Source organism: Nipponia nippon, unplaced genomic scaffold (assembly GCF_047370975.1).
Source record: "Nipponia nippon isolate SJK-2023a ecotype South Korea unplaced genomic scaffold, ASM4737097v1 scaffold_3, whole genome shotgun sequence".
Classification (NCBI taxonomy): domain Eukaryota; kingdom Metazoa; phylum Chordata; class Aves; order Pelecaniformes; family Threskiornithidae; genus Nipponia; species Nipponia nippon.
In genome coordinates, this window is record NW_028262347.1 from 34,301,069 (window position 1) to 34,316,127 (window position 15,059).

General features: G+C 44.8%; 1 protein-coding gene across 1 annotated transcript in view; it reads right to left on the minus strand.

The window, feature by feature from the left end:
* NELL2 (neural EGFL like 2) overlaps positions 1–14,219 on the minus strand; it is a 155,529-nt gene extending 141,310 nt beyond the window's left edge. The window contains exons 1-2 of the mRNA XM_087766512.1: positions 14,013–14,219; positions 13,708–13,836 (exon numbers count right to left, since the gene is read on the minus strand). Of these exons, the coding sequence (XP_087622638.1) occupies positions 13,708–13,836; positions 14,013–14,067 (184 nt within the window). The 5' untranslated portion in view covers positions 14,068–14,219. The remainder of the gene's footprint in view (positions 1–13,707; positions 13,837–14,012) is intronic.
* Between the last annotated feature and the right edge of the window lie 840 nt (positions 14,220–15,059).

Below are 15,059 nucleotides of genomic sequence, written 5' to 3' on the forward strand. Positions count from 1 at the left end.
TAGATGCAGAGAGAACAAGCAGTGGGTTTACACCACTACAAACATCCATTTAAGCATCAGGACTAGGTGTCACAGCTGTCTCAATCTCAAGCTTAATTTGCCAGACCACAATGCTGACACTTGGACATCTCTTATCCTCCCTTTCGCTGTGGTCCCTTTGGCAAAGAAGGAATTTACACCAGGATTACCAGTGGGAGCCATTTACCGTAAGGTAAAGCAGCCCGGCTGCACCGCAACAAGCCAGGTGCACTCTTCCAAAAATATGTAGGGTCCATGACTGAGGGTTTCATGACTTTTGGACTCAGTAGGCAAGAAGTAAATAAGAGGTAAATAAATGCAGTAAAGGTTCTAGTGACTGTATCTACAATAGCATATTTCTGACAATTTTTCAAATCTTTTGCAAATGAAAGGATAAGAAACCTGATTGTAGGAAAACCTGAACTTTAAATGTGTAGGGCTCCAGACTATAAGTCAGTATTCTTAGCACAGGAGGCTGAAACAGCTGATTTGCTTAATAAACAACACAGATCTTACCACACTAGATTGTTACTGAAACAACTCCCACCAAACTGCCAAAGAAAATGTGAACATGCGCTCCTGAACATTTGAAAGGAATATAAGGAATGTGTGCATCAGCGTGGGGGGGAGCACCACACAAAAGTACTATCAGGAGTTTTTAAATGCATACATGATACAGAAAACTACTGTTCCTTGCCCACAAGAAATACTACCCCTTTCACTGTAACTATGTCATCATGCAAGATGCTATCACCAGGAGAGAGGGTGCTACTCAGTGGGGACCTATTACACAAAAACAAAATGACGAACATAAAAGACAACCTCTGTTCTTGTTATAGAAATTCCACTCCTAGGAAATTAAAATGTGTGCTGTATGGCATGCTCTGCCCCAGGTATTTATTATTGTAATTCTTTCTGGTGATTGATAGGTTCCAGGTTATCAATTATACGATGCAATAGCTTTTTTGATTACTAGTTTTCCCTAGTCTATATTGCACCACTATTCTCAATTCCTCTTTAAATTCTGAAGACTCTGTGTTTGCTCCCTCATAGGTAGTACCAAGTGCTGCTACTTACAATGATGTTGTTTAGGTTTCTCCATGGTCAATGCCACTATAAAACCTGTTATGTTTGAACAAGGACGCAGAGGTAGCATAGAGTGGGATTTCTGTCTGCTTCTTCATTTCATGACAGGTTCCAGCCACATTTAAAAGGTTCCAGCTACTGTAGCTTTATAAATATATATGTGTATATATACATGCACACACTCACACTCCTTTAGGCACAAAGTAGTTTTCTAGAAGCTGCTTTGAGAACACCTTGAAATCTGTGGAGAAAATCAAGCCTGTCTTGTTTTCCTTGCTACTGCCATCTGTGGCATATGCACCTAGTTATGCTTGGCTGCATACTGTCATATGAGCACTTTGTGTCAAACTGACCTAACAGAGAAAAATATCACACCAAGAAATGCTGTTAACACTGGGACACAGACTGAAGAGCACAAGAAAAATAATGTGTCGCCTTCCAGCCCTACTGGTACTGTAATAAGGGCATGACACACATGAGAACTGCTAAAAGACTGAATTTATTTCCAGTCCCTAGTTGTACAGCATGGTCAGGATTTTAAAAGTTATGCAAGTCACGCTGAGAGGGAGGACAAGAGGAGGAAGCAGTCTTGTCAGCTTTTTCCAAATGAAAAAGCAGGCTACCAAAAGTAAACAAAGTCCAATCAATTAAAAACAGTAAGTACAAACTTAATGGCAATAATAAACCACGCAAGCAGATTATGCTAGGTGTAGATCAAGCCGGATTACATGAACTACCCTTCTCCCAGAAGATATGACACAATTCAGACTTCTCAAATATATCATATTCCAGCAGTGAACTGGGTCATATGATGACAGACCGTAGAAGACTGGCACCCACCATGGCACTGCCGGATTAGGATCATGCTGGGTGTAGATACTCCCATATCTTCTGAGCAATAGACCACATCTCTCCCTCACTTGGTTCTCACTGTGCAAGTGTCAGTAAGACCCACTCATGATCTCTGCTTGGTCATTTTCTCTCAAAAGCTCCTTTCCCTGTGACCCATATGCTGCTCCTGAGGACCTACCACCTGCAGCCTCTGTTTCACAGAATCCTTTAGGCTGGAAGGGACCTCTTGAGATCATCTAGCCCAACCCCAATCATTTGTGGATGCCCTGGAGGGTTTAGCTTTTTTCCCCCATTAAGAATCTGTTTCTCCCTCTTTGCAATGGTTTCCACCTCTCATCCTAGCTTTTCCTTCACCTCTGGCTTTCTGGGGTGTAATTGCTTTTGTACCCACATTAGGGTTAATTGCCTTCACTTCACCAAACTTCTAAGTGTTAAGGCTGATTTATTTTTATACAACACAATGGTGAGCTTAAGAAATCATTAATATGAGATCCATCTTAATTTCCGAGATGACCATAATGATGTGGTCTGCATGGAAGATTAACTTCTGACACTAAAGAATGGTCAACAGTCACCAACTTAGAGAGCTCCAGAAAACCCAAACCTTCATCCCAACAGCAAAAGCAGCACAGCAAGGCAGTGGGAAGAAGGCCACCACTGGAAAAAAATTACATCTGAAGCATGCCAGACACATCCAACAACTCTGCTGCTAGCCACAGTTCTCCAGCAGTGAGAAAACAGCTGAGCAAACAGCAGCAGATGGGAGGAGAAGGCAGGAGACTGAACCATGAAGAGAATTCAGGTACCAGCAGAAATGAGGTGGGCGTGCCAGAGGGACCACACCAGAGGGGAAAGGAGGGACACCCAAGCCACCAGCCGTACTGGCATTCTCAGAAAAATCTCCACTCACTTGATATGTTTTAATGCCAGGAAAAGAAAACGTTAGAAGGATTTTGAATTGGGAACATCAAAGAGAAGGTATACCAAGCAATACCATACACACAGCTCAGCTATAAGCGGGGCGGACAGACAGAAAGTACGCGGGGGACTCAAGCTACTGTTACCAGAGGTCCCAAGGAAGCTGAGGAGGACCAGACTTCAGATTCTCCTGCAAGAAAATTTCTTTTAAATCAGGTATTAATGGAGTCCATGCTTCTATGAACATGTCTGTTAGCCCCAGTGAATCAGCTACAGGTTTTAAACACATGCCCAATTTACAAGCTTGGATGAGTTAAAATTAGAAATGCTTCCAAACCCTTATTTCCTGGCTCTTGCAGGCTTCTTTTAACTGAGTACTATTAAAATATACTTAAATGCACCAAAGAACAGTTTTAGGGAGAATGCAAAGGCACCAGTTTGATTTTAATGAGTATTAGGTATTCAATGCCCCTTTGTGTCTTTGAAAATCTTTCCCTATACTGGAACAATTCCACCAACACTCCAGATTTGCAGAGTATAGAAAGACTTATAGGGTCATCCACCCCATCCTTAGCATATTAACTGAATGTCACACAATGACTACAACACAGCTAATGTTTCCTAGATTTTTTTATTTCATGCTATCTTCTACAATATCAAAAGTCTGGAGATTTCCACCACTACTTTTTGGTAGCTATTCCACAATCTAAAATAGTTCACTGTGAAAGTCTCCTTTTATCTTAAATCCTCTCCACTTATAATATCATTACATTACTCTTACCTCTAGCTCTTTGAATACGAAATAATTCCTTCATCTTAAACCTCTTAGAATCTTCTAATACTAGACACTTACCATACAACACTTTTGTCATTGCCTGGACAAGCTGTACATACTCAAGTTCTTTAAAAGCTTTCTTAGTAAGCCAGTCCTTTTTACTGTATAATCAGGTTTGCTGTTGTTCTCTTCACTCCCTGCAATTCATTGATATTTTTCTGAAATGGAGAAACCCAGAGTGAATGCAATAACCCAGATACAATCTCAGTTTAAAAAAAATTCAAGCTCCCACATCTCCTCCTACAGTATACTTTGCTTATGCTTCAAGTGCTAACAGTGTATGCAGGGATTATTAAAAAGAGCATCACTGACCAGGGTACACAGTGTTTTCCTCAAGTCTACCCCACTCCTTGAATGGGTGCTGAGCAAAGCTGGGCCCATTTCAAGTTCAAGGGACATTAGCCAGTGTTAGAGGAAATCTTAAGAGTGCCTTTGGAACAGCTGTGGCCCAATACGCAAATGCATATTTAGGGAGTTATTAAAACCCAGATTATCAACCTCAAAACCACAAAAGTTCCTTTGGAACCCTTCTGGAACATTATACAGCTGTATTTAGAGACTGATAGACTTCCAGCCATGGAGTCAAGGCTGGCACGTGTCGTCTTCTCTTGATAGCATAAACAATATGGACGTTACCACCATCTAATTATACTTAAATAAGCATTTATGCTGGGGAAACCTTATAAACATTGCCCTGTCTAACAGAGAAAACAACTCTACAACTGGAGGTCTTTTTCTTATTATACTCCCTCTATGTTTTTAGAGAGGGAAATTGCCACTCAAATTCCACTAAAAGAGTTCTCAGTTATGGATCGCTAGCAGTATTGATTGTAATGGCTCCTTTGGAAACATTACAGTCTATCGTAGCAATGTTGTTGCTGCTGCAAATATGTTAATCTGCTAAAATTCTTTTGAACACTGTCTTCAGAAGTCTCTCAGTCTGCTCGTTCTTTTATACCATCCCCATTGCTTTAGCACCTTGCAACAGCACAGAGGTGAGTAGCATCTCCCAAGACAGCTCAACACAAAAGTCAGTTTTCTAAGCATTTATTTCTCTCTGAAGTCATCAGGATCACACATCCCCCAAAAAGTATGCACTAAAAAAAGAAAAGCAAACAAAATGTTGTTTAACGTAACAAATAATGAGAAATTTTTGCTGTCAAATTCTTCCGTGTTGAAAATGGCTACAGCATTGTTTTCCATCCAAACATGGCTTAAAGAAAAGGAAAAAAGAAAAAAAGAATAAAGAAAAAAGAAAAAAAGATTAAAAAAAAAGAAATTTACTCCCTAAACGGGACCATAACTTAAATAACATATTTGCTACAAGTTTGTTTTAAGCTTTTAAAGTTCAGTAACAGCTACCTGAAATATCTGAGTGAACATTCATAATGAGTATTTATCATAGAAAACATGACCAGGCAAAAAAAAGAAAAACTGAAGTACCCTTTCTTACCATATTTCTTCTTAGATTTTCCTTAGAAGAAACCTTTTGGACAACACTGAGATGGAAAAATTAGTATTCCTTAAATATTGAGGCAAAATTAGAGGAATTTAGCCAAAAGAGAGAGACAGAAAAAGATCAGCAAAAAATAATTTTTCACCCCTTATTCAGCTCTACCTTAGCAGTGCAGGCAGGAGAATAGAGCTGCTCTGTGGATCTGCACCTTGGCACATGACCAAACGGGACAAAATATAGGGAACTGAAGAGCAACTACATGGAAGTACAGTTTCCCGTGACAGCTATATATAATCTCCAGCTCTTATCCACTGGTTTTAAATAACTTAGAAGCTCAGTTCTGTACCTCCCTTAAGACTCTGTGGAAGCAGTGAAGTTAACCATTCTTGGAGTTATTGTTCCAAGCCAGCACCTATATGCCCTGGAGGATACAGACTGGGAGAACGGAAGTGAGGGGGCGAGAGTAGGAAACATCAGTCACAACCCAGATCATATAAGCCAACAGTAGGGAGAAAACGGGAGGGAAAACTGACATTAAGACTCATCTAGATGAAGGGATGTGTAGGAAATGCTGCTGTCCTCTCTGAAACCTCACTGGAGAATGAACCGTGCTGCAGTGGGGGGAAAAAAACCACAAAAAAACCCATTAACCTAGCTAGTCTCAGCCACACTTCATGACTACAGAACGATGCCACAGCAAAAGCAATTACATAAGGGTAGCAACACCTGATTTTCCCACGTCACTACCCCTTGCTAATGCAATCCTCCCCCAGCAATATGGAAAGATGTGCTTGACAGCTAGCCAGAAGAGTCACTGTCCCCCCCTTCTCAGGGCACACACGCTGCAGGTGCTAGGTTCATTCCGGCATGCAGGACAGATGCTGTCCTGCTGTCACCATCACATCTTTGACTTCAACCAAGACCACTGCACCTTGCTAGGCTGCCAGGAGAGGCTGTCTGGTGAGAAGCCACCTGCACTTGGCTGCTCCTGATGGGGACATTGATACGGAGAAAGGCCTCTGTGGCCTCCATGCCTCTAACCATCCTCACCCTTCTCATGGCACTAACTAGGGCTCTGCCCCACATCACCATACTGACACTGTCTTCATGTATTCTCCTTCCATACATGCCGCAGAGCTGCACATCATACTCGTGTTCAGCTTTCCAACAAATGCCAGGCTGAGCCCTGAGATAATACTAGCATCAACAAGGGCTTTGTACTTGCAGTATTTTAGAAGAGGCCTGATTGTAAAGGTAGGAACAAGCAAATGCAATTCTGTCTGTTATTAATCAGTATAAATTGTTTTGGGCAATACTGAACGTAGAAATAGAGCATGGTTACTTGAATTAACCTGAACAACCAAACTCATTAAAAAAAAGCCTTAGATACTCAGCATTGCCCCAACAGAAAACAGATCCCCAGGGACTTCAATTTATTGCAGATAGTAGATACAACCTGGCTGTGAAAAGCACCAGGTCAAGGCCATGAGAACACAATAAAATACGACATTACTCTAAATGGAGTCAAACCCTCACTGACTAATAAATGCAGGCATTAATTCACTGTAAAGGTTGAAGTAGCAGAGGCTAGAGGTGTTAGCTGTCCCACCAAACCCAGGCAAAGCCACAGAAGCCATGCTGCTTGGCACCGTCTCCCAAGGGGGTCTGGGCAGGTAAGGTACGGTGCCTACACTGGTAAGCAGGTATCATTTATCTCCCCACGCTGTAGCTTCTTCCAGAATCCATGCTCTTAAAAATTTAAGAGACTGAAAGGTGACTAGAGCCCATATCAAGACACATGGCAAGAGATGCAAGTACAAAAAAAAAAGTCTATGGAGTGAATGTTTAATCTCTGCTTATTTCTTTTCCATCCCCCCAAAAAGCCCACTGTAGAAAAACAAAAAAGATACAAGACAAAAAAATAAAATTTTATGAAAAATACCTTTTCTTGCAATGAACAATGATATCATTTTGAGAGCCATAATTAAAACAACTTTATTGCTCTGCACTTATGCCTTTTTGATGCTTTATATGCCTAATACACACTCTCAGCAGCATTATTTGAAACTTTCAGCATTAAGACAGTTACAATCCCCAAATGCCACAGGACAAGTTTTCTGTCATTCCTTAACATTAGTTTGTATCAGCTACGGACTAATGACTACACACAGGGACTACAAGCTTTTCTTCTCTAGAAACCTGAGTTTCCTTGGTATCTCCAGTATATTAGGTCCCCATTCACTTTCCATTTCCTAGTTCCACCCTCTGCTGTGCCATTACAAGCATCAATCTCAAGTCCATAATATTTCAGGTTTTTTTTCTTCCCACAACTTTTTCCCCTTCCATTTTACAGATAAGCCAGCATGGCAGTAGTTAGCAAGCAACGCAGTCTCCAGTAATAGGTACATTCATGATTATTCAGCAGTGTATGGTTATGCAGTGGGTAAGCACATCTTAGTTCTCCATGCATGGTAACTCAGCATGGTTCAGGATGAGAACTGGATGCAGGATTCTCACATACTACCTCCTACTTTTTTGGGGCAGGCTCTTGAAGCAGCAGACACTTTCCAAATACCTCCTCTTGCTAACGCTGCTGACAGGAGGCAGGGGATGCTGAATATTCAGCTCGTTTGGAGCGAGGGGATGCCTCACAGCAGCAGTCCCTGCTCTGCAGGCCCCAGCAAAAGCAGCCCAGCTCTTCGGGGCTCTCCAACATCCAGCCCAGCTCCCCAGCAGCACCCATCACCACCCTGGCAGTGCCGTACTACAAGGGTTTGTGCTTGCACAGGTGCAGAGGTGACTTTGGAACATGCCAGAGGTGGGAAGGGATGGGGGCAGTGGGGGGAAAGCCATACGTGTTGTTCCAGGCATGCCAAAAATCTGGATCTCTGGCTACCGCATTGTCACAGAGTAATTGCTTATACTAGGCATTTCTAACACTGAAAAACACTCCAGTACTTACTGAAATTAAACTCTATTATTTTAGCCTTCCCCAAAACTAAGGTGTGAGGGCTTTTCTTTGTCTCACAAAAAAAAAAATGTGGGAATTTTTATTATCTACAGATGATCTCTATGCTGGAGGTTCCACATTTTGAGGACTCAGTGATTCTGAGAGAGAAACCAGCTTGCTTCAGATAGGTATTCACTCTGTAGTCAGGCATGCCAGTTGGCAACATTAGCATCCCCTCCCCCAGCTGTCTGTTACTGCTCCTCTGGGAGACAATTCGGGTCTCAAGTACAGCTGGAGCAAGCTGATTTTATGGGACTCTGTAATCCATGTCACTGCAGTCAGCCAGGTTCACTTCTGAAGCTGGCTGACTTCGCCATCAGCAGAGATGGGAATGCTCATATGATCTCTTGCTTTGGAAAAGTTGTGGGGACAGTAACCTCTAGCTCCCAGGCAGTGACAAGCAGCTGGGAACAGTAATATTTTCAGCAAGCTCAGCTGGAACCTGGAGAAAGCATCTGTCCATAGTTTCACTGACAGGTGGCAAGGAAAAAAGTGCGTGAAGTGCATAGGCAACGTAAATCCTATTCCTATAATGAAAGAAAGTTTACTTGCATCTAGTTTTACAGCTTTATTTTTAGCTCCTTAATTTAGTAATGTCCAGAGATTATGTCATGGGCCAAAACCAGAGATCTTTCCAAAGGGATACAAGATATATATCATATATTGTGTGTATGTATATATATAGTCTTGCCAGCATTTTAAAATAGTAGGCTAATGATCCAGTCATGCAGCAATATGTAACAAATCATTTACACCACGAGGCCTATTTTAGGGTTTTTTTCTGCCAGCAGTTTGTGCCAGCAAGCTCCAATTCAAAGAACAGTAGTGCTGAGTCCTTTCACGCATCACACTGACAGATTAAATCCTTTCTTTGGTGTTTTACAGCACATTTTGTTCCCCACCAGAATATACCTTATCTTGCCTCTAGAACTGTCCCTCCTCATCAGAATTATCCAAATATTGTTTATAATCATATTAAGAGTTACATATCCTAACTGGCAGAGAAAAAGCTTATCCTCTGAATACATTCCAAGTTCTGCATTCAGATACACAAGCTCCCACATTTTCGTGACTGCCATGCCCTTTTTCATCTTTTCCTTAAATACATATTCCTGTGCTTGTAACCATCTGACTGCACTCTTCTGCCCACCAGTTAGCCTCCTCTTTGAGGCATATATACACCTTTTAATGGACATATTTGTAAGTATATATATATTTATATACATTCAGCCTTTATTTAGATTATCACACCTCAGAACACCCTTTCCTATTGCAAGGTGAAATACCTGGCTTCAGTGGGACCTTGGATGTGCTTAACATTAAGTCTCCTGAGCACAGACTTAAGTCAGATATGTCTGACCCATTGAAAACCCTCAACACCCTCCAGCCTCTGTTGTTGGTGGTCTTGTCTGCTTTTTTAAATTTCCATGCAGTTACATATGCAACAAGGGCTCTTGCAGCAGTATGATGTTTATGTTTGCATAGGAAAATGGCCACATTGACTTTCATCTCTACCGACTTCCTCAAATTGTATTAATGCAGTATATTTACAAAGAAACAATTATAAGAATGACAACTGGTATTTCTCCAAAAGCCTTCTTCAAACACATTAATTACACTTCAATCCACCCACCTAATTTGGGCTTCACCTTTAGTGTCATTCCTGTTTTGCAAAAGGAAAATTAAGGTATTGAAAATTTTGCTGACTTATGTAAACAGTCACCAACACAGAGAAGTTTGTGGTGTAGATATTCTGACTTCTGTTCTGCTGCTCTGACCAGAAGAGGAATAATTTTCCTCTCCACATATTTTGACATAATAATATCTGCTGTTGGCTAGGAAGTGCTGGCAGATGTTCACATAGAGCAACACTAACATTTTGGAAGACTTCCTCCTGTTTTCTGTTCATAATTGTATCTTCCCACAAGCTACACTGGAACATTTTACAATTACTTTGCAAATCACACTTTTCCAGAAAGAGAAGTCCCTGCAGCTAACTCGAGCCAGATTACAGTGGCATTCAGGTGCTACCATCCACTACAACCAAGGAGCATCAGGCACCTAAAAAGCTTTAAAATTCAAGACCACAGCATCTAATCCTGCTGAAGTCATAGAATCATAGAATTGTTTAGGTTGGAAGAGACCTTTAAGACCATCAAGTCCAACCGTTAACCTAGCACTGCCAAGTCCACCACTAAACCATGTCCCCAAGAACCACATCTACCCATCTTTTAAATACCTCCAGGGATAGGGACTCAACCACTTCCCCGGGCAGCCTGTTCCAGTGCCTGACAGCCCTTTTGGTGAAGAAATTTTTTCTGATATCCAATCTAAACCTTCCCTGGTGCAGCCTCACCAGTGCTGAGTACAGGGGGACAATTGCTTCCCTAGTCCTGCTGGCCACACCGTTTCTGATAGAAGCCAGGATGCTACTGGCCTTCCTGGCCACCTGGGCACACTGTCGGCTCATATTCAGCCAGCTGTTGACCAACACCCCCAGGTCCTTTTCTGCCAGGCAGCTTTCCAGGCACTCCTCCCCAAGCCTGTAGCATTGCACCGGGTTGTTGTGACCCACATGCAGGACCCAGCACTTGGCCTTGTTGAACCTTGTACAGTTGGCCTCAGCCCAAGTCAGTGGGAAGAGTTCTGTTTCCCAAGTCTGATACTTTCTATAAGATTTGTACAGTGACAGAGCAGGTTGGTACACAAAAAGAAAGTCCAAGTGACTGCAAATTTCAAATGGCTAGAGTTATTTCTAAATCAGGAACCATAAAAGGAGCAATGTAAATGCTCTTGAATAGACTATAACAGACTAAAACTACCTTCACAGAGTAACCGCTTACTGTGTTCTATGGCCTAGAAATATAAGTACCTTTGAAAATCAATTACGCAAAGAAGAATGTCAGAACAGCCAATTAGATGCTAAAACCCTTGTATTGAAAATTGATGCTACAACTAATTACGCAGTCAAAACTGACTTTTCATCTAGGAACAGAAGGAAAGAGAATATTCTGCTTTAGCTGTATGTACAATTTTCCCATCATATATCTTTAATTGTCTGTTACCTGTTGGCAGTTCAACTTGCCGCTTTCATAATTTCTTTCTAAAATAAAGAACAGCATTTAGGCTTTCCGTATGTCTTAAGCATAATGTAAAGTAAGGCTTTACACCAGTTGAGAATGTGGTCTATCAAAAAAGGGAATATACTAAAGTGTCATAAATATGTATATGGTACAGGAAAAGATTCAATATCTTAAGAAACCAAAAGGCTAAGGATCACAAGTTAAAACTTCCAGAGTAAGGTCACAGATCATTTAAAGTCATTTGTGTCCTTTTCACAAAATCATTTGTGCCTAGGACTAAGGCTTTAGCTGGAATAAGGAAAAAAGACATAGGCAAAAACCAAATTTAAAGTCAGCACGTACATATATATGAAAATTCACACACTGCAAATACATACGTTAAGAGGCATACATTGCAGCAATGTTCCTACAGTGTGAGCTCTACGAGCAGAACAAAAATGACTAAGTGAACCCAGTGGTCTGATCAAGGAAGGAAATTTCTCTAATTCTAAATGCAAGTTCGAAAATGAAAATCTGTCTGCTCAGTAAGGACCCCATTTACTATAAGAAAATCAGCAGTCATTTTATGCCGTAGCAGGAAAAAAGTCTCCAGTCCTGCAGGGTGCTGAAGACTTCCCCAGGGATACTGAGCGACTTCAACCACCGTTTAGACCCAAGTGTTTTCATCCTTGTTATTCCCCCACTCCCTCTCAACAAAATGAAAATGTGGGTGTGAAAATTTCAACTCTTATCTCCTTTTGTCACAACTAAACTGGTAACCCATTGGGGAACCATGTACTCTCATAATTACAAAGAAAGAGGGAACAACCTGAAAAAATTCTTTAGTAACCCAGTAATTTTTTTGTCCCAACACTGGGAAAACATACAATAAAAAGACTTTTTCTTACAAACCTCTAATCCTGTTACCACTGAAGTCAAAGGGAGTTTTTACTTCCCCCTCACCCCAACCCATTGTAGCACAATGGGGCCTCAACTCAGAACTGTACCTTAAAAATCACAGCTATTTTAGGACACGAACCCCAGAGCCACACAATTTTGTCACCATTCTAAGCAGTCGCCCCCTTAACGGAGGACCCTGTTCTGCAGCCACAAGCCCACCACGGGTGTTTAAAACCAGCATGTGTCAGTGTTTCTGAATGCATATGCCCACACGTCTCCACATTAATGTCCACAGTGACACACGCTGGCTGTACCGGGGAAGAACACCGCTAGAGAGATCACCTTAAAAAAAAAAAAGCCTTTGGCAACTATTAGCTTCTGATAAATTATCTCGTTAATGCAAACATGAAAAAGAAATTCCCTTTCCAGACCTTATCTCCCTTGAATTATAACTCTTCTGTATGGGAAACACAGCCTCTTGCCTGTTGCACTAGCAATGCTTTCAGATCCGAGCTGAAACTCCTGGCATGACACAAGAAGCCAGCAATCAAGTCTCCTTATTTTAAAACTACAGGCTGATGCGGAGATTTGCTTTTCCTCCACCAGATGTTGAGCCATATTCCTTGCTCTTGTTTAGTCATGTTTCTAAGGAGCCCTTAATCACCTTTCAGAGAAGAGACTTGCTTTTCAAGGCCACTTTTAAGGCTTTTTTTAAATTAAGATAGTTTTTTCCTGAAAGCATTCTTGACTCCAGTTTCATTTAAGGTATCAGTACATTATTAAGGTGTAATTCAAAAACACACCGATAATGAGCAAGTGTAGGCAATGTAACCTATGCCAATAAATTCCACTGGCCATGGAGAGTTATTTTACAGTCCTTTACAAATTACAATATAAGGAAGTTTAATTATTTTTAATAAACCTCCTAAATGTATTTTTTGAAAGATGGAACAAGACTACTATTTTATTTCTATTCCCAATCTGAACAGAAAAAACAATCACAAGTACCAAAAGAGACTAAAACTCATTCTTTGTTTCTCACGAGGGGTATGACAGAGAAGCTCACAAGGGCCGTTTTCCCTTGGTAAAAAAACAGTCGTCTTATTTTCAGCCATCTGCCTCACTCCTCCGGGGCACTTCATTTCAGCATTTTGCTCGATTCACATGAAACTTTCAGTGAGCATTTCCTTAGCTGGAACTGGGGTATGTTTAGCGTTTCCCCAGTGAAGCAGAAGAGTGGGTGGTGCTATTATTCATCACTGCACCCCACGACTCACAAAATAAGCCACCTGCCATCCCCGTTCCTGCTGTACTTTAATTAAGCGTCTACCAGTCAGAGAAAAAAAAAGGGGTGAGAGGAGAAAAGAAAAAAAAAAAAAGCGGGGGTGTGGGGGGAGAAGACGAGTGGAAGAAAAGCGGGCAGGAAGGGAAGGGAAAGGACCCCGGGTGCTTCAGGAGCGGGCAAACCCCGGGCTGGGGGGGCGGCGGGGGAGCCCCCGGTGCGCGGCGCAGGGGCCCGACCGCGGCGGCCGAAGTTGAGCGGGGCCGGGCGGGCCGGGGGCGGCCGTACCTGGGAAGAGGAAGGCTTTGCTCCCGTTGTGCAGCCCCGGCACCTGGCGCACGCCCTCCGCGGAGCCTCCCAGCTGTAGCTCGGACAGCACGTCGATCTGCAGCGAGGGGTCCACGCCAAAGCCTGTAACTGACCCAGAAAGTGCCGTTACCCCACCCGCCGGCACTGCAACTTTCCGAGCATCCCCCTCCTCGCCGCCGCCGCGCCCCGCACCTGCGGCCGCCCGGGGACCGGGGCATCGCCGCCGCGAAGCTCCCCCGGCCCCGCTCCCGGGTGCCCGCCCCGCGGGTCCGGCATCCGCCTACCTGGCCCCAGGCAGAAGAGAAGGCAGAGCGTGCTCAATCGGATGCCCGACTCCATGGTACCCCGATGCGCTCAGTCCATAGTCCCCCTCCTCCGGCTGCTGCGGGTGAAAATCCTCCGGGGCAGAGGCTGGATCCCTCCCCGCCTCTCACCGGGAGGAGCGGACTCCCCGCCGCCCCGCAGCGCGCATCACGGCGGGCGCCGCGCCGCCCCGCCGCCGGCCGGAGCACACAAAGGCGAGGGCGGGGGGCGGGCGGGCAGCGCAGCCCTCCGCCCGCGGGCAGACAATGGGGGGAGCCCGCCGGAGCCCGCCGCTGCCGCCGCCGCCGCCGCTACCGTGCGAGCGAGGCCGCGGCAGCCGGGAGGCGGAGGCGGCGCGCCCGTGCCCCGCAGCTCCCCGCCCCGCCGCTGCCACCCGGCACAGCCCCGCGGCTGGAGAGGAGCCGCCGCAGCCTCCGCCCGGCTCCCGCGGGAGCACCGGTCTCCTCCCCGCCGTCCAGCGGGGCTGGCGGGAGGGGCCGCCGGTTTATGCAGCGGCCGCAGGAGCCGCCCACCGCCTCCGCCGGGCCGGGCAGGGCCGGGCAGGGCCGGGCCGGGGGAGGCACCGCCCCGCCGCCCGGTCCGCCGGGGGATGGCCGGGCGCGGAGGGGAGAGGGACCCGCCGTCGGGGGGCTCCGGGCTGGGAAGTTTGAGGGGAGCCGCCGGGGAGCTTCGCCGCGGGAGGGCCGGGGGCGGCGGCGGGGAGGGCCGGGGCGGCGGGGAGGGCCGGGCTGCCCCGCGGGAGGCCGCGGCCGGGCGGCGCTGGCAACGAGCCCTCGGGGCGCTCCCCGGCCTCCCGGCGGTGGGGCCTCCGCGCTTCGTTTTCGTCCGCCCGTGCTGAAGTCACCGCTTGAATTCCCATCCCGAGGTAATGCCGTCCAGGCTCTGGCGAAACCTCAGCCTGGTCCTTGAGCGGGAATAAAAATAATTCGGGGGTGAAAAAGAAACCAGGACGTTTCCAGGAGTTGACTAAGATGGGAGCGTGCGGAGACACAGCCGCAAGCACAGGG